General features: G+C 43.5%; 1 protein-coding gene across 2 annotated transcripts in view; it reads right to left on the bottom strand.

Moving 5' to 3' along the window:
- The window catches only part of LOC135203162 (calpain-7-like), a 141244-nt gene that overhangs the window by 22742 nt on the left and 99696 nt on the right, over positions 1-18806 (bottom strand). For both annotated transcript variants that reach the window (XM_064232849.1, XM_064232848.1), the window contains exon 8: positions 2303-2511. In XM_064232849.1, the coding sequence (XP_064088919.1) occupies positions 2303-2511 (209 nt within the window). The remainder of the gene's footprint in view (positions 1-2302; positions 2512-18806) is intronic.

Raw genomic sequence — 18806 nt, 5'->3', positions numbered from 1 at the left:
TGCTTGTCATTCCTTATCAGTTAAGAGAGCTACTGGATACAACCTCTGGTTGGTGATCATCTTAACCTGTAGTGGTGTGGCAGTATATAGCAAAATGTCACCTACCACAATAGTGGTAGCTTTACAGCAAAGGTTCATCCTGAATGCTGGTCCAGCATGATAGGTGCCCACCCTTGCCCTGAGCACAGCACCTAATAAAAAACAACCATACAATATTGTTGCTTAGACTGAGATAAAACCACAACCCATCCACTGAGAGTGGTGGGTGCTTCAGGTGCGTTGCACCCCCTGGCTCTCCCAAACACCTTATTACAAGGTGAAGATATAACAGGAAAAAATCCTAAACTTCCTTCCCTTATACCATGCAATTCACTAGATATGGTCTGAACACTTTTAACTTCCATAAAATTATAGATAACTGAAGAACGATTACATTCTCATAAGTTCGAAGGGAGAATGGATGTGCAAGGCATAAAATCTATAAGCTAAAGGGGTAAAGGTTACTCCGACTTCCTTAGCTTCACTATATGAAGGCAAACTGCTCTCCTAATTTTTAAGTGTGCCTCACTGTAAAAGCCCATAAGTGCAATACATTCTTGTCAGTGAATGAAACTGATCTTAACATACTGCTGTATGCAAAGGATGGCCCTCTGAAAACCATAAATGGACAGGGACCTCCCTATTCTCCCACAGAACTGGAGAGTATTTGAATGCTCTGAGAACAATCTGGTGTCAGGATGTAGCTGGTGCCAGAAATGCTGTAAGCCAGTTGAGCTTTGAGCTCGGGACTAGTGGGCACTCGTGGGAGCTCAACGCAAGAGATGGCACAAGGTTGTAACTGGTGCTAAAGGAATAGGGTGCTAGGTGAGCTGGATGCCAGTTGAGTGAGCTATGAGCTCAGGACTGATGGGGGCTTGTGGGAGCTAGCAGGAGCTCAGTGCAAGAAATGACGCCAGGCTGTTAACTAGCACCAAGGGAATAAGGCATTAGGTGAGCTGTATGCCAAACGAGCTCAAGGATTGTGGCTCTATAGCTGGTGTCCAACCGGGCTTACGCCAGAATGTACCTCTCACCAGGCAAACAGGGCGTCAGACAAACTAGAAGTTCAAGGCACTGTAAGGCCTTCACTCTGGCTCTAGGCAAGTTAGATGCCAAGAGAGCTAGGAGTTCTGGTTTCACTTCTAAAGAAAGTGAAACGCAGAGGGCTAGATACTTCCAGAGGACAATGCAGAATGGAAGTAAGGGACATATTGTGCCTGAAAGTTAAAGAAGAGGCTGGATCTAACTAATATGTCCTAGCCAAAGCTAGAGGCTACTCGAAGGGCGTCTTCCTAGTAAGGACATCAAGTAGAGGAACTCAAGGGAACAAGCAAGGGACATGGACATAGTACATCCATGCTCCAGGAGACCTGACCCCTTCCTCACTTGGATGTGGCAAAGACAAGATAAGATCATCAAAGCTGGGCCTAGGTGTGTAGATACTCAGTTAAGTATACTCCAATACCCATTTGCTAATGGAGTACGACATATGTAAACTCCTTGGGAGCAGAGGGGGCATCTGAAAAATAAAAAAATTGAATTCTTCTAAGAAGAGTGGTAGAGACTGTAACCTCATCTTTGAAAATGACCCACTTATTCGGGCAGACTAGGCTAGAAGAATGACATGTGCAACCACTATAGCTTATGCAATAAGTCTAGCAGAAAACTTTACTGACGAGTTCTGAAGTTTTGAGAGTCTGAGGAGAGGCAAAAAGTGGATCACAGTCAGGTTGCCCATGGACTCCTGTTTGCTGTCCCGGTGTAAACTAGGGGGCAATAAGCACGGAGGCCCCAAAGAAATGCTTACAGCTCATCGTCAGGTCTGGGCTGCAGAATCTAGTGATAGATCCAAACTCGAAGAAGCAGGAACTGCTTGTGATGAAGTTGGGGCCGTAAACTCCGGTACTCATGCCAAACACTTGACTAAATGTTCATAAAACTCATGTACGTGTGGACACCAATGGGTGCTGGGGAGCTATTACATGTTCAGGGGCAACCAGCAAATGATAAAAAAAAATCTGATGTTCACATCAATCACAGCAGAAACAGAATGTGGTTGTCTGCTGAGTCATTCCTGGTATTCCCGTTAGTGGGTGGGACTTGTAACCTGCACTAAACTTTAAAGCATTACCTGTGAATGTTTACATTTGAGTTGTCGTGTTAATTGAAACTATAGCTATGTAATTATTTGGTAAGTTACTTGTATAAATTCAGGTTTCATTTCATCATCAGTACTAATTCAAAATTTATTGCTGTTACTTACATGGGTAAAACACCTTCTTGCCTCCAGTCTTATATACAAGAAGTGTAATATATTCCTTATTGTTCCTGAAGTCTTCTATTTCTGTGATGTGACGAGTAAGAAGTACCCAAACAGCAGCCCCACCAGATGACTGCACATCCAAAGAGTACTGAGGATTTTCTCCTATGTTATACAAGTCTCGTACTGGGCCTGCTCCAGCTGACCAAGTCCTATAACATAAGTTTTGTATACGTATTAGTTACTATCATTATTATTATTGAAAACAAATGCTGTTTCAACAACATTCAACTTCTACAGTCTTTTCTATTTTTCTTGCTATATTCTTCTCATCAGCAGACAGATGAGATAAAAAAAAAACATAGAAAAACATTCAAATTTCACTGCTCATCTTTTTACGTGTACATATCAATCCACATACAGGAAATCTGCAAAGAGAATTAATGAAATTACAGTGGCATACAGGTATACATAGCAGGGAGTTGATTTAATAATAGTAGAAGTCCGGACAAGTCAAACTGTCATTGGTCACTTGTGATGGCGGGTGTTTTGCTGTAACTCACATCCTAAGAAGTTAGGAACCAGGCTTTCATTTTTATTTTTTTACTATTAGTTTTCAACGTATACGTTTGGTCATCCACATAAAAAAAACAAATAGAGGGGGTGCTGGTTTAAAATTAGCAGAAGTCTGGATGGGTCAAATGGTCTTTTATAATGGCAGGTGTTTTCCCAGTAACATTTGGGGAAGTGGAGATATTTCTGCTGTTGTAACCCCAACTGTCCAGTGAGTGGTGTAAGGGTTTGCTCTGGTGTGGGAGTGGTTGTGGTTAATCATCCTATTTTTCCCACCATCTCATTGTTTTGTACAATGGTGAGCATGTCCCCTTTTATACAAGGTGGTTGGCAGGGGGCAGGATGCTCACTGGCTGCTGATTGACTGAGAATACTACATTGGTCTGCTTCAGACCAACGCAGTATACCTACTCAAATGCCCCATCCATGGATGTTCTGCATATGACTTCAATAAAGCTAGCAAAGATCTCTTGCCACGCACAAGAAGGGGTAATGAAGAACCAAAGCAAGAGATACATCAAATTGACAATACATATAACAAGACACCATCATGGAAAATACACGAATAATTTGAAATGCCCAGAATCCAAGGTGCCTACTGTGTTTCAGGAAGTTTGAGTCATTGTTTTTTGCCAATATCTTTCAATTTAATTGATGGATGGATGTGTTGCTTTGCAACAGCGTGTTTCAAACCCTCCCCTACTTTTGGGTAATAAATTCCATATCCAAATCCAGCTTTTTCAGGCACTTTATTCTTGAATTTGATGGAACAGCCAGCAATCTGAGTATCTGCTTATTGTAAATTCTTCACTTACCCAAATTTTCCTCTTCAACTCCACCACCATTCTTCTACCTACTCTTCCTTTAAGTCAATACACTCCATATGTAGGTCATTAGCTCATTTCATCCTACATTGCTCAGTTGAAAAATTGCAATGCTAATACGTATGTGCCTGAAAACATTTCATTACATAGCAAATATTGCGATGAGAGAGAGAGAGAGAGAGAGAGAGAGAGAGAAGACGAGAGAGAGAGAGAGAGAGAGAGGAGACAGGAGAGAGGGAGGAGAGAGAGAGAGAGAGAGAGAGTACATTGCTCGGTTGAAAAATTGCAATGCTAATTATGTTCCTGAAAACATTCCATTACATAACAAATATTGTGAAGAGAGAGAGAGAGGGGGGAGGATTATGGGCTGCTGAAAAGCAAGAACCCATGTCAGCACAAGGCTGACTAAACCTAAATCATTGAGATGATTGGGGAATGAATGAAAAGACAGGCAGGGAAGTGAGGTTTAAAAAATGAGAAGTACTAAAATTCAAGAGTAAAGTGCCTTTAAATTCTGTGTTTGGACATGGAATTTTTTATTTAATTAAGGGGGGGGGGGGTGTGAGAATCTTCTATGAAAAATTTGGGGGTGTGTGAGAAACTGTTTCAAAATACCAATTCAATCAATCAACTGGTTTGAAAAATATTGGCAAAAAATGATGACTCAAACTTCCTGATAAATAAAGTAATGCTACTCAAGGCACTCCTAATCCAGCAAGAGGACCTGCCAAAAAACAACACTGAAAATGTTCCAACTGTCCAATGACCGGTGCCCTTCAAACCAGGACTTAAAAGAGCCATGTCTGGCAATGACTAACACCAACAAAGACAACATAGCAAGTACATATCCCAAATTGAAAAGGACACAAGTGTGGTCAAGAACTTGTGAGCCACCTCTCAAACAACAGAAATATTTGTGGGAAAACCAACAGATAAGAAGTAGGCAGTCAGCAACAAAACCATCAATGCTAAGAAATTGGCTTAAGGAAAAACATGAGATTTTACTCTCAGCCAATCAGCAACATGTAGCATCCTGCACCCTGCTAACAACCTGATATGCAAGGAGCTAGCTTCACCATTGCAGATTAGTCTACTCTCACTGGGCATGATCATGCTCAGTAAGGCCGGAGTGAACCAAGGCCAACAAATTACTTAAAAAATACTTAATCAAGGAACACCTCAAGAAGTACAAAAACCCAAGACAACGACCTTTGTCTGTTTTGATACCCAGCTCAAGACTTCCTTTGTTACCTTGAACTATTTCATTCTTTGATGTTTTCAGAATTCCCACCAATTATTTACCCCATCTTCTATGATGATGCAATGAATATAGAAGAGTTACTGGCAGAATGCAGTTACAAAGAGGAAACAGTTATAAGAAAGACTGGAAAAATTTTATGCAAATTAAAAGTAGCAATTAAGTTTTAATTCTATTCTTTTGAAGAATGGCGTTCGACCTACCTATATAAATCTACTATCACTATCATTAATCTCAATGTATATATATTTACAAGGGACAAGACTCAATGACCAACTTTAACAGCAAATGCTTCAGAACTGAAAGGCAAAAAGATCAACTTTAGTAAAAGCAAAGGCATGACTGTCCTGTCGGCAATTCATATACAGGCAGTCCCCGGTTACCGATGGACTCGGTTAATGGCTAGCACTATAAAATTGGCGATTTATGGTGCCATAACAGGCAGAGTTTCGGTTATCGGTGTCATGTGCCGCTAACTGGTTGTTGGCCATAAGTGCCAAAAATTGCTGAGTTTTGGTTAATGGCATTTTTCGCTCATCAGCACCCTGCTGATAACTGGGGACAGCATATTAGTGCTTGTGATCATAAAACCTTCATTTACAAAGCATTTATGTCCTGAAAATTAAGAAATATCAAAATTGTTTAAGGTAAATTGTAATTTTCCTAACTATACAAACCTGAGGTCCTTTACATAAGGAATTACTTTCAGCGTAGGCTGCAATATGGCCATTAAATTCTTGAAAAAGGTGGTTAGGCAGTAACTACCATCTGCCTGCCTGGATGTAAACACTCCACTCTGCCTTTACGCCCAGGTTTCAGATTGAGGGGTGGCATGAGGTGGGCATTAATGTAAAGGACCTCAGGTTTTTATAGTTAGGAAAAATACTATTTACTTTCAAAAACTGTGATTTGTTCCTACACGATACACAAACCCTTGGTCCTTTACATAAGGAAGACTCACTGATTGGTGGGGGGAATGTGAGTGAGCCTCCAGAACTGACTGGAGTTCTGCACACCTGGGCAATTCCTCCTGGTCATAAGAGCGAGAAGGAGTGCTCAGCCTCTGACAACTTGACCGGAGTATAGGAGCTGCATGATCAAGAATCAGCCATCTGGGTCTTTTCAAAATGAGTGAGGAACCGTAACTTCTCCAAAAAAGGGCTGGGAAGAATATTTAGTGTCGAAGGCCATAATGCAAAGTTCTGAGAAGGGTTTGCATTATTGCCAGTCTCCTTCCTCCCTTTGGAAGAGGAAAGAGTGGGATTGCTTCTATGATTCCAATAAGGAAAATAGAAAGGAAGCTCGATGTGCAAGCCTACCGCATCAATCGCCCAACCAGCCAGTCTAAGTTAAAGTCCTATCCTCAACCTGAAGGACGGGGAGTAGAAGGACAAAGAGGGGAAGGTGGAGAGGCCAGTCACTCTCGCGTCCTTCTTACCTTAGTACCGCACACCATAGGTGAGATGCAACTTGTCCCCTTGAAGGAACTGGGTAAGCAAACACAACCTGTGAGCATTCACCACTGGTCCAAGGAAAAGAGGTTTCAAGGACCTGTGGGCAAACCCAAAGGAAGCGTGATATAAATATGGTCGCAATGAGACCACATCTATCTTCCGGGCTGACATATTCTCCAGTGTGATGAAATGTACCCAGCCACTGGACGTATCTAACAGCAGAGAAGTTTCTCACGATCTCGTAAGACTAGGTGAAAGATGTGTCATTGGACACTTCTGCACTGGCAGTCTGCATTGGATAAAGGGATCAACACTCAATGATGGGTGTCGATCCTTCATAGGTACAGCAACACACTAATGGGATAAAGTAATGAGTGATCTGGATCAACCAATACAAAGTCCACAGCGCAGGTCACAAAGCAAAGGACTCTGGCTCATCAACGGATGCCAACTGATTGCACAGCCCCGCATTCAACTCTGAGACACAGTCACAACATGACACCCGCCTTTTGAAGGGTGATGCTGAGAACAACCATACAAATTGTCTATCTTGTTTGCCAACAATGCTGAGAGACATAATGATTCTCAAGAGGTATGTACACATAAGACAAGAGTAAAGTGCTTTCTAGAGACTGAGGACCCTGTGATGGCAAGACAGAAGTTTCTCATCAGTAGTTGAATCTCAACCAAGGAGAAACAATACTAAATTACTTAGTGAATGACTAAGGTGAATGTGGACCTACGTTTTCACAGTTTAATCAAGAGACGTAAACTCACGATTTTTATCATAGAAAAGGTCCCGTCAAAGACACCAACCAGTGAAGAAGGCTCCAATCCCTGTTGTTTACCAGAGGACAGAAAAAGTTATTCCGCTATTTCATTGCTGTTCGGCGAGAAAGTTGGAGCTTGCAATGAAGGAGGACAGTCTTTCAGTAATGAAAACGCAGGGATTGTACTGCCTGAAGAACCACTTCTTGTGGGTTGGATCAGGGAGAAGTTTCTATTTACTTAGGAAGCAGAGTTAGTCAGGCGGGGAGCAGGCGAATCTTCCATTATTCATTTACAATTCGGGGTGAAAAAAGAATAATTGAACACCTCATGAATTAGGCAATGTATATTAGACGACAAAACTTAAATTGTCTGAAGAAAATCTTTCTGCACCATCACAGCAGCCGATGGGGCAGGTGCGATGGAGCAGAAGACTAGGTACAGACTTCTGTTATGCTGTGGCCGTGGGATAAACAAAAAGAAGTTAACAAGTCTAATGAGATATATCTCTGTCTGAAAATTCTTACAACGGCAAATGTGGTGCAGAGAGATGGGCATTATGCGAGAATTCCGAGCCAACCAGAGACCTAAGTCTGTGGTTGCTGGGCAGAGATTCAAATTGGTAGTTGATCCTTGACAGAGGGGAAACGATACCAAACCGAAAAATATCTTGGGGAGCAAGCAGTACTGATGCAGAGCCGTATACCACTCGCTTAACTCCTTATACTGAGTTGCCTGGTAGTGCATTCCATGAAGGAATTAATTTGGCTGGAACCATAGAGCACAAAAAAAAAATACAAATGAGCATCAGCATTTTAACTGAAATGGGAGGGAAAAAACCCTCTTGTTTGGTGATAATTCAAATGCTATGGTGTTGTTGGGAAACATTACCATTAGTTATCTCAAAATCAAAACCGGTAACTCTTGGGAGACCCGAAAGGCTGTCCTGAGTTTCAGGTTAATTAAGAGAAGATACTATTTGTCTCAGTCACATACCAAAAGAATTAACTGACAGATATGCGCCTACTACTCAGAAAAATATAGTAGTATATTTGTACGTTCCTGTAGATTGCACTCCAGCCTATTTCTTCTTCATTTGAGGGACAAGAATAAGGATTGGAAGCAGACGTTCATTCTCTAATGAAGAGAGAAGGTGAAGTTGTCCCGAAGGGAGATTTCTACGGTAATAACAGGATAGCGAAGACAACTAGTTCAAGCCGAACTGGTTGTTCCCAAAACAGTAGCACTGGAGAGACGTTCAAACCTCTTGGTACTATCCATCCTGAACAGATTGACGTATGTTCGGTAAGATCCTAAGATTGAACCAAACACAGTCTCTCAGGTTCGAACTGTGAGGAGTAAACTCCATAGAATTCCTCTTTATTTTCTTGTTTATTCCGGTATAACCAGGAAGTAGGAGGGGAAAAAACATGAACGAAAGTGGACTGGAGTTAAATGCAGTAAAAGCTGGCGAGAACTTGCCATGTCTTGCTACACATGTATCTTCTCCATGATCAAACCTCATGAAGAGGACTACACAGAGGACCTCTTCCTATTTCCTTCAGATACCTGTCCTGAGGAACAGCGACATCGATCTTGGCACCTGAAGAATAGCCATTCTGGCTTTCAGAGGTGGGGCTGAGCCATCAACGTGGCTTGGTTCCTTCTCTTGCCCTGCACCACTATCATGATGGAGAGAAGATTACCTATCACTCACTGTGGATGTACGAACCCCCTTGGGGGTTGTACCCTCTGACAGACCCATACATAAGTATACCCAACAGAGTCCCAGTTCCATGAGCAGCGCCCTCGGAATCAGAGATGGGATTCGAACTCCTGCAGCTCCCGAGACACTATATTTTGAGGATAGCGTCCAGGTTTCTGCTCTGGAAGGAGCAGGTGAGTCGAAGAGACAGCCAATTGCTTCCTCCCCAGGGAAAGGATGAAGACTCTTAGAAGTCGATCAAGAGCAGAGAGTTTGTTCGTTAGAGCCATGCTTTTGGCTCGGCAATGCTGTCTAGTCAAGCCGAGTCGAGTGAGCTGAGCAAATCATTACTACATAATTATGAGTGGGAATCAACAACAAAGATTTATCACTTCGTCCCAATTAACTGTTCTCCTTCGAGGCTGAAACTCCGAGATTCTGTTTCTGTTTTCCTACATGTTTGGAACCTAAGGTCCAATACACGAGGACAGTACTTAACCATTCACCCAGAAAGTGTTGCATGCAGTTCCAAGCTCTGCATAACCCCAAACCAGGCTGAGCAACACTCATCTGTGCTGGTAAAGGCTCATCTCGCCATCCAAGCAATAGTAATAGTGAGCATTCGGCGAGCATTAGAATTTGTGAGAATTCCCATGCTTGGTGAGAAAAACCCGACTCTTGTCAGATAATAATCGGGCAAGCCCTGTTTAACTCTGGTACTCGGCAATATGATGAAGCCGAGCACTTGGCAAGTGCCAACTAAACCAAGGGATCCGGTGCTCAGCAAAAATCCTGATTATTGTAACACTCATTGGGAATGCCCATTGCCTGTGTTTGGAAATCTCAAAAAACCAAGTCACTCTGGGAACGCTAAAAATTCCAAGGAATTTAATGGCTTAGCGAGACTCCTGATTTTCATAATAACAGTTACTGAGGATGTCTGTCTCACGCGAGTGTTTGGAAATTATATAAAAAACCATAACACTGAGAATGCCAGAAATTCCAAGGAATTTGCGCATTCATCAGGATTCCTGGGTATTGTAGTAACAATTATCAGGAATTCTCATCTTGCCCAAGTGTTTGCAGATTGTAGAAGACCAAAACACTTGGAGAGAGCTAGAATTTCCAAAGAATTTAAGCGCTTGGTAAGACCCCCCGGATTTCGTCAAATGATCACCGGGGTGGGGCCCCTTATGCGAGCATTTAAGACTGGATCTGACATAATATCCTTCCTCAGTGACATGGAGGAACATATAGTCCCCCGACACTGAATCCTACAGAGAGCATTCTACAGGATCCCTCCTATTCACCTCGCTCCTCCCAGCATAGCCATAGGAAGAAGAGAATAGGTGAGGAAGACTGAACGCCCTTGCTTGCCTTGCTGGCAGAAATAGCAGGAGAAGTGAGTCACGGGCAGCCATCAACCTACAGTGATGGCTGTGACACAAGTCTATGAAAGCGTTATTGTCTGGAGAAACGCTTTCCTGAGAAGGGTTAAGAAACTCTCACACAGCAGGCGAAACGTTCGCTGCCACCGAGACCGGTAGGTCATGCAAACGTGATTGTCGTCTGGGTGAGGTTGAGCGTGCACCTGACTGGAGAGGGCCTATACCGCCCTCCGACAAGTCCAAGTCCTCATCGAGGTCGAAACCTCTCAAGAGAACCGAACGGGGTACTCCCTTCTGGTCTCATTGCGTGCACGGTCCCATGGGACTGTCACGTCAACCCTGGGAACCGAGCAATCACCACAAGAGCAATCACTAGCAAGGCATGCATCACCTGAGCGACTCACTCTTTTCTTCCACTCCGTGCCCAAGTCGTGATGGTGAGCGGACTCAGTGTCACTGACTCTGGATGCACGTGAATCCGTAGATTTACTTGCACTCGGGGAAACTCATGAACGAGTGCCCGACACAGAACTAGTCTTAGGGGCAGAACCTCTAGGACTAGCAACAGAAGTGCGAACGGAAGTTTGTGCTTCTATGGCTCCCGATACGCTAGGCCCTAGGGATAGCATGATGGTTCCTGTTTCCGAAGGAACGAGTGAGCCAGCGGAAGACCCAACTGTCTTCTCAATTCGAAGAGGCAGACCATTAGAGGTCCTGTGACGAGACTTCTTTGGGGGGGAGACTACCTTCTCCTTCATCGGCAGGGAGCCTTATTCTGGAAGACTTCTATCTTCTACAAGATGAGGTACATTTACCAGCATAAATAGAGTTTTTGGGATCAAGCCGTGTCGCTGGGTGAAATGTCTCGTTAGCCATTTCTGATATATAAAACTAATGCTAAATATACCAGAGAATAAACCAAAGGGACTGACTGAGGTTACTACCCTTTACAATTAAAAAATGTCGTGTATACACCAGGAGCAAGTAAAAACTGCCACCTCTCCTTTACCCCACAGAAAGATCCTCGTCAATAATCTCTGAAACCTGAGGTGCCGCCACACAGGCCGCCTCTACGCATCCAACCCCCTCCTCCCCAGCGCCATCTACTACATCTTATGTTAGCACGGCGACGTCGTAACAACAAATTTTCATAGCTCTGTGATTTTGTGTTTTTTCGCCGTTTATTTTGGATTTATGATGGCAGCTTCCGTTCCATCTAAGTTAAGTACCCAGAACATGTTTTGAATAAGTCTTTTATGAGGTAGATCGCCGTTTTATGAGTCTATTGAGACTTTGTTATTGTAGCACGTGACGTCATCGCGGGTTCATCCGCATGGCCGGTCTGTTTTTACTTGCTCGGCAATATTTCTACCTGTTATTATATTATATTTTATGATCTGTATATATGGTAATATTTCGAGTGCCTTCCTGTCGTTATTTTTGCACCTTAGGGCTAGGATCGGGGTTATTAACCGTTCCTTTATCTATCAGTGCTATATGTATTTTATATGTATAGATAGGTAATAAAGGCACTCTTCGAGTATTTCCAGTTTTAAGGAGTTTTAGTACTCCTGTGTTTTGCGTTTATTCAGATCTGGTATATATTTTCAGTTAGAGCTTTTACAGTAATTTGCAAGTTTCGTTTAAGTGCCCATTACTAGGCTAGGTTTCTTTTTGAACCCCGTGTTTTGGCAAGTTTAAGCATTTTATAAACGTTTGTTTTGCGTAGATTGTATTGCCCCTTATTCCTGGAATTTCGGGCCCAGTGGTATTCATTTAGTCTACGACTATAGGGGTTCTTTTTAGACTAACCTAGCGTAGGTTACTTAGGTTAACAGGCTACTTCCTTTTCGCTGTCTCCCTTTCGAGTCTCTCCTCTTTGACGCTGCATCAGCGGTCGATTAGCTGTTGGGAAACAGCGTCTGATCTTTGTTGGATTGTAGGCTAGCCCTAATTCATAGATCCTGCGACCGTTGATGTTGGTAGTTTCATAATACGTAGTTCATTGAACTTATTACATACTAGTCTTTTTGAGAGAGAGAGACAGTTGGGGTGATAGCGGATGGGAAGTAAGAAACGTTTGGAATGTGGACTAGTGAGTCTAGGGTTGAGTTGGTTGTACCATGGTAGATCATCTCTGGATCTCCAACCGCTGGACTCCGGGGGGGCAGAGTGAGAGATCGATCAAATTTTTAGTGACATCTTTCTTCCCTCTCCGTTCTATTTAGACATGAAGGATTATATGAAGATGTTGTTGACAACCGATTATTACTTATTGATTCACTTTGTTTTCATTTTCGAACGGGTCTTAGTCCTTCATGGGGTTCCCGGAATCCGGGAACCCCCGGGATTTCGGCACGGGGGAGTGTGTCCCTACCATACACTTGTTTATGTTATTTTCATATACATGTATTTATGTGTAATTTCCTAATGATTTACATTCGTGGTAGGTCCGGAGATCCGGGCCCGGATACGTTTGAATTTCATAAGAAATTTGGTTTGTTTATATAGTCTATGGTTGTTTTCGAGATCGTGGTAGGTCTATTATCTAGACCCGGATACGGTCCCGACGGACTAGTGACAGTATAACTTATATGTATATAGTTTTAATTTAGCTCTAACTGGGTTTTACTTTACCCGGACGGTGGTAGGCCTATCAATATAGGCTCGGATACCGTCCGGATAAATGTATTTAATTTTAACATGTTCTGTAACAAGTATTATATTTTGACAGCTTTTCCGGACGTTGGTAGGTCCTGATAAATGGACCCGGATATCATCCGGAATTGCCAGTTATTCAAAATATTAGGTGTCTTTTCCAGTGTTTTCAACTGAAAATAATTGTATTCCGGCAATGCCGGATTACTGATTTGGTTGAACTGCACACGGGTTGAGATACTTAGTAGAGATAGTTTGGACATTCAAGTGTTTTTCCGAATTCCATTTCCTCCTCATTCCGGCGATGCCGGACTTTGAGTTGGGAGAGGATTAGAAATCACATAGATGTAATCTGCATCATCCAATCTTCCGGGGGAATACTCCCGGAATTTTGATTCCTTAAAGTTTAAAGTCATGTATTTGGCTTAGTGATTGGTTGATACTCATTTTCAATATCTCTTACAGATGTTGCAGTGTGCTGAGGTGAGCTGTTCGGCTATGCTTCAACAGCCATGCGGGCATGTGGAATGCCGGACTCACTCTGCATGCGCTGTGCAAGTGCTAGAAGAGATAGTTTGGCATCATGAGAGATGCCAAGTCTGCTATGATCTTTATGCCCAGATCACGGATGACTTGGTAAGTAGACTGTTAGTCTGAGTAGTATGGTTTTCTGTGATTTTAGTAAATTGCTTTCCTTTATTCATCTCGAGATATATGTTTGTCTAGGCCTGATCAAGGATTCTCTTTCAGGCCCCCAAGGAGGTGAAGGACGTGGTGCTCGCCACTCTGAAAAGCTGGGTAGGAGGTTTTGGAAGAAATGTTGGTAAAGCTCGACCCTACATTCTTTCTCGGGCTGTGGCTTCGATCCTCTACCCTAACTCCAAGACGGCAGCTGTGGCAGAGGAAGTAGCTGCGCCGTATCTGCAATCAATTGGGGAGGAGTTTCTGTGTTTGGAACCCGTAGAAGGACCCGAGGCAGAGGTCGTTGAGGAAGTCGACAGTTTGAATTTGTCGTCTGAACCGATGCAGACGGATCAGGTAGGTGAGGCAGTAGCTAGCTCTCCTTCCTTCTCCTCCTCTGAATTTCCCCCTCTTACTTCTCTTTCTCCTTCTCCAGTAGCTTTTTGCGTTCCTTCTCGTACTCCGCCAGGGTTCGAAGGTTTTGGGAACGCTGATGTAAATAAGGCAGCGTCTGTCCGGTCTACCATGAAGACCACCAAGACCAAGCAGCTGCCTGCGAAGGTGAAGTCCGGCACCCCGGCCCCGTCGGCGGCGGACATCACCCCTAAGACTAAATCTAGCCGGAGCAGCAGCAAAGATAAGTCTTCGCGGAGGACTAGGGAGAAACCTGCTACTCCTTCACCTGCTCCTTCTCCTGCTTCTACGCTGTCGACTGCAGTAATGCTTAGTCCGGCGCCCACTCTGACATCGACCTTAACAGCTTCAGGCCCTTCTCCAGCGGAAGTGCCGGTTAATTTAGAGGCTTTGGCTTCTATATTAATTCAAAAGGTCAGTCAAGAACTGGCTTCTCAGGTAGCCAGAGATATGGCAGCCTTGTCAGGCAAGCTAGAGTCTCATATGTCTCGCACTGACCAGTCGGTATCAGAGCTATCGGGTATAGTGAGTCAACACCAATTGTTGATGGCTCAGACAGGCGGAAACCCTCAGCTCTTGTCAATCTTGCCGAATGCGGCCAATCTACCCCCCTCTCATCTTCCCAAGGGAGGCGGCCCAGTCAGCTTGGCTTAGATTCTTGAAAGAGATGGAGTGTGTCAATACCAAGATCACTCCATTTAAAGGAAAGTATACCACTTTCACTGTCCAGAAGGATCACCCGCTACCGTGCACCACGAAGATTGCTGAGCTGACCCTGAAAGCAGCGGAAGAAGATAAGCCTCTTCCACAGCTAAAGGAGACAGACTTGACGTCTTTGTTGGTGCTGGAAGATCCGACGTATTGGCACCACACTCCGGAGACTTTTCAGAAAGGAAAGCTAGAGTCTGACTGTGCTTCAATTCAATTCAATGAGAGACTCCTTAAGCTACCCGAGCATCTCATTAAGGCGGAGTTTGAAGCCAGATGTAGATTGAGTCGGTCACTCCATTCAATCACTTCGGCAAAGACGATCGCTTCTGCCTATCTGACCGCTCCGGAGTTCCAGGTCTTGACCAAGTCGTTGTTGGGCACTTTTCAACACGACTTGTTTGATTTTGCTGTGGCCCGAAGAGCCTGCCGGAAGTTTGTTTTGAGACCGGCTACGATCAGGCATGACCCTAATAAGCTCATTAAGTCATCAATCTGTGGACCTTCCCTCTTTCCAGAGGATTTAGTAGCTCAGGTTACACAAGAGGCAATAAGAGCCAACCAGACACTTGCCACCAGGTGGGCTCTTAAGTTTAAGCGTCCGGCAGATCCTTCACCAACGAGCATTCAGAAGGCCAAAAGAACTAAGAAGTTCCAGCAGAGGAGGTTCCAAAGACCTCCAGCTGTGAATCAACCTTCCACTTCCATGCCTCCGCCACAACAATCATATGTGTGGGTACAGGCCCCAGCTCCTCAGTCGAATCAGCCCTCACAGCCATCAAAGGTCTACAACCAAACCTATGAATCACATACTTCCTTTCAGAGGTATGCCCCTAGAGGTACTAGAGGACGTGGCTCCTCCAGACGGGTCGGTGGAGGAGGTGGAAGGCTTGCAAGAGCCAGAACCTACAGAGGAGGCAGAGGTTCAAGACCATCCGGCAATTAATGAGATAGTCAAGGTAGGTGGGAGACTAGCACTCTTCAAGCACAGGTGGACTTTCAACACCTGGGCGCACAGTGTCATATCAAAAGGTTTGGGGTGGAGGTGGAAAAAGGGCCCACCTCCTCCACACAAGTTTTTTCAAGCTCGGACACCAGACTTAGTAGCTTTCACTCAGGAACTACTTCAGAAAAGAGCAATAAAAAGAGTCAGGAACATCAAATATCAAGGCAGACTATTCTCAGTTCCCAAGAAGGGCACGGACAAGAGGAGGGTGATCCTAGATCTTTCACGGCTCAATTCCAGTATAGTATGCGACAAGTTTCGCATGCTAACCGTGACCCAAGTAAGAACCTTACTTCCCCGTGGAGCCGTCACCACCTCTATAGATCTTACCGATGCATATTATCATGTGCCCATAGCAAGGAACTTGTCTCCGTTCCTAGGATTCAGGTTAGGAAAGGAGGCTTACTCTTTCCGAGTCATGCCATTCTGCCTCAATATTGCTCCCAGGATTTTCACCAAGTTAGCGGACGTACTGGTCCAAGAACTTCGGAGCCAGGGAATTCTATTGGCGGCATATCTGGACGATTGGATAATTTGGGCCCCCAACAAACAGCAGTGTCTGGAATCAACCCACAGAGTCATGGAATTTCTGGAGTATTTGGGTTTTCAAATAAATCTTCAGAAATCAAGACTGACTCCCAGCTCCAAGTTCCAATGGTTGGGACTTCAGTGGGACCTTCAGACACACAAATTTTCAGTTCCTTGGGAAAAGTGCAAGCAGATTGCAAAAGCCACAAGGCAGTTTGTAAGAAACAAACTAGCATCAAGACGGGCTCAGGAAAGAATTCTGGGCTCCTTACAGTTTGTAGCAGTGACTCAACCGTTACTGAAAGCCAGACTAAAAGACTTCAACAGAATTTGGAGAAGTCGAGCCAATATAGGCTTAAGAGACAAACTTTCAAAGATTCCTCAGCTCTTACGCAAGAGTCTAAAACCTTGGTCTACAGCCAAGAGTTTAGCAAAATCAGTACCACTTCAGTTTCCACAACCGGATCTAGTGATTCATACAGATGCATCCCAAAGTGGATGGGGAGGCCATTCCCCTACTCAAAAGTTTCAGGGAAAATGGTCCAAGACCTTCCAAAGATTTCACATAAACGTTTTAGAAGCCATGGCAGTTTTCCTAACTCTCAAACGAATGAACCCAAGGAAAGGGATTCATATCAGATTAGTCCTCAACAGTGCAGTAATTGTTCACTGTATCAACAGGAAGGGCTCCAAATCCAAGTTCGTAAATCATGTGATGATTGCGATCTTCTCTCGAGCGCAGAAATTTCGATGGCACCTATCAGCCACACATCTAGCAGGAGCCAGGAATGTGGTAGCAGATGCTCTGTCAAGGACATCCCCATTGGAGTCAGAGTGGACTCTAGACACAAAGTCGTTTCAGTGGGTATCCAAACAAGTCCCGGGTCTTCAAATAGACCTTTTTGCCACGGAGTCGAATCATCAACTTCAATGCTACGTGGCCCCCAACCTGGACCATCTAGCATTTGCCACAGATGCATTGTCTCTGGATTGGAATCTTTGGAAGAGGATTTATTTATTCCCACCAGTCAACCTCCTGATGGAAGTTCTTCACAAGCTCAGGACGTATCGGGGGAAAATAGCATTAATAGCCCCTTGGTGGCCGAAGAGCAACTGGTTCCCTCTAATATTGGAATTGAAGCTCCGTCCCAGACGGATCCCCAATCCAAAACTTTCACAAATAGTACAAACCAAGAGAGTATACGCTTCCTCAAACATTCTCCAAACCCTAACTTTATGGAGTTTATGAAGTTTGCGTCTCTACAGGATTCAGGGATTGATCCGGAAAACATTACTTTCCTGGAATCCGACAAGAGAGATTCTACTCTTAAACAGTATAACTCTGCTCTTAAGAAATTGGTTAAATTTGTGAAAGAAAAAGAAGTGGAAGAAATGACAACTAATCTAGCAATTTCATTCTTTAAAGATTTGTTTGATCAAGGCCTAGCTCCCGGAACTATTACCACTATGAAATCTGCCCTTAAAAAGATTTTCTTGGTAGGATTTGGGATAGATCTAACAAGCTCCTATTTCTCCTCTATCCCTAGAGCTTGCACTAGATTGAGACCAATACGTAGGCCTCAATCTGTTTCCTGGTCTCTAAACGAAGTGTTGAGGCTAGCTTCCAGTATTGATAATGAATCCTGTCAGTATTCAATTCTACTTAGGAAGACGTTATTTTTGTTAAGTTTAGCCTCAGGAGCAAGGATTTCTGAATTGTCAGCCTTGTCTAGAGATCCAGGTCATATAGATTTCCAACCTAATGGTAATGTTCTTCTTTCACCAAATAAGACCTTTTTAGCCAAGAATGAAAGTCCACAAGATAGATGGACTCCTTGGTCAATAGTTCCTCTTCCCCAAGACTCTTCTCTCTGTCCAGTTCAAGCTCTCAAGACCTATTTAGATAGAACGTCATTTAAGTCCTCAGGTCCCTTATTCATGAGAGAAAAAGGAGGAACGATCACTATGAGAGGTATCAAACAACAGATTCTCTATTTTATTAAACAAGCCGATCCTGACTCTTTTCCCCTTGTTCATGATGTCCGGGCAATTGCTACCTCTATTAACTATTTTCAACATATGAATTTTGAGGATCTTAAAAAGTACACTGGTTGGAAATCTTCGGCAGTTTTCAAACGCCACTACCTTAAATCTCTTAAAGCACTCAAGTTCCCTGCCGTGGCTGCAGGAAGTATAGTAGTTCCTGAAAACTCTTAACTTCCTCTTTCTTTTATACCTCCTCTTTTCTTTCCCACTTGCCTGCCTCACCTAGTTGTTCAACCCTGCCTTCCTCTCCCTCGGGCCTTCTGTAAGCACGAGCCGGGCGGATTGTATTAGCTTGATTAAAGGAGATCATTTTATACCATGTATTAAAGTATTGTTAAGGTCTATGTTTAACGTTAAGTTTTACATGTAAGCTCATGTATTTATGTATACATTCTAATTTTGAGTTTCTCAGTCTAAATTAAGTTTTGAGAAATATCTTTTGATAACAATACAAGTTGTAATTTGAGGAAAAGTTTATATATATATTATAATTACT

The sequence above is a fragment of the Macrobrachium nipponense genome, chromosome 33 (genome assembly GCF_015104395.2).
Source record: "Macrobrachium nipponense isolate FS-2020 chromosome 33, ASM1510439v2, whole genome shotgun sequence".
In the NCBI taxonomy this organism is placed as follows: Eukaryota; Metazoa; Arthropoda; class Malacostraca; order Decapoda; family Palaemonidae; genus Macrobrachium; species Macrobrachium nipponense.
The sequence above is the reverse complement of the archived record's forward strand: the minus strand, read 5'-3'. Positions and strand labels throughout refer to the sequence as shown.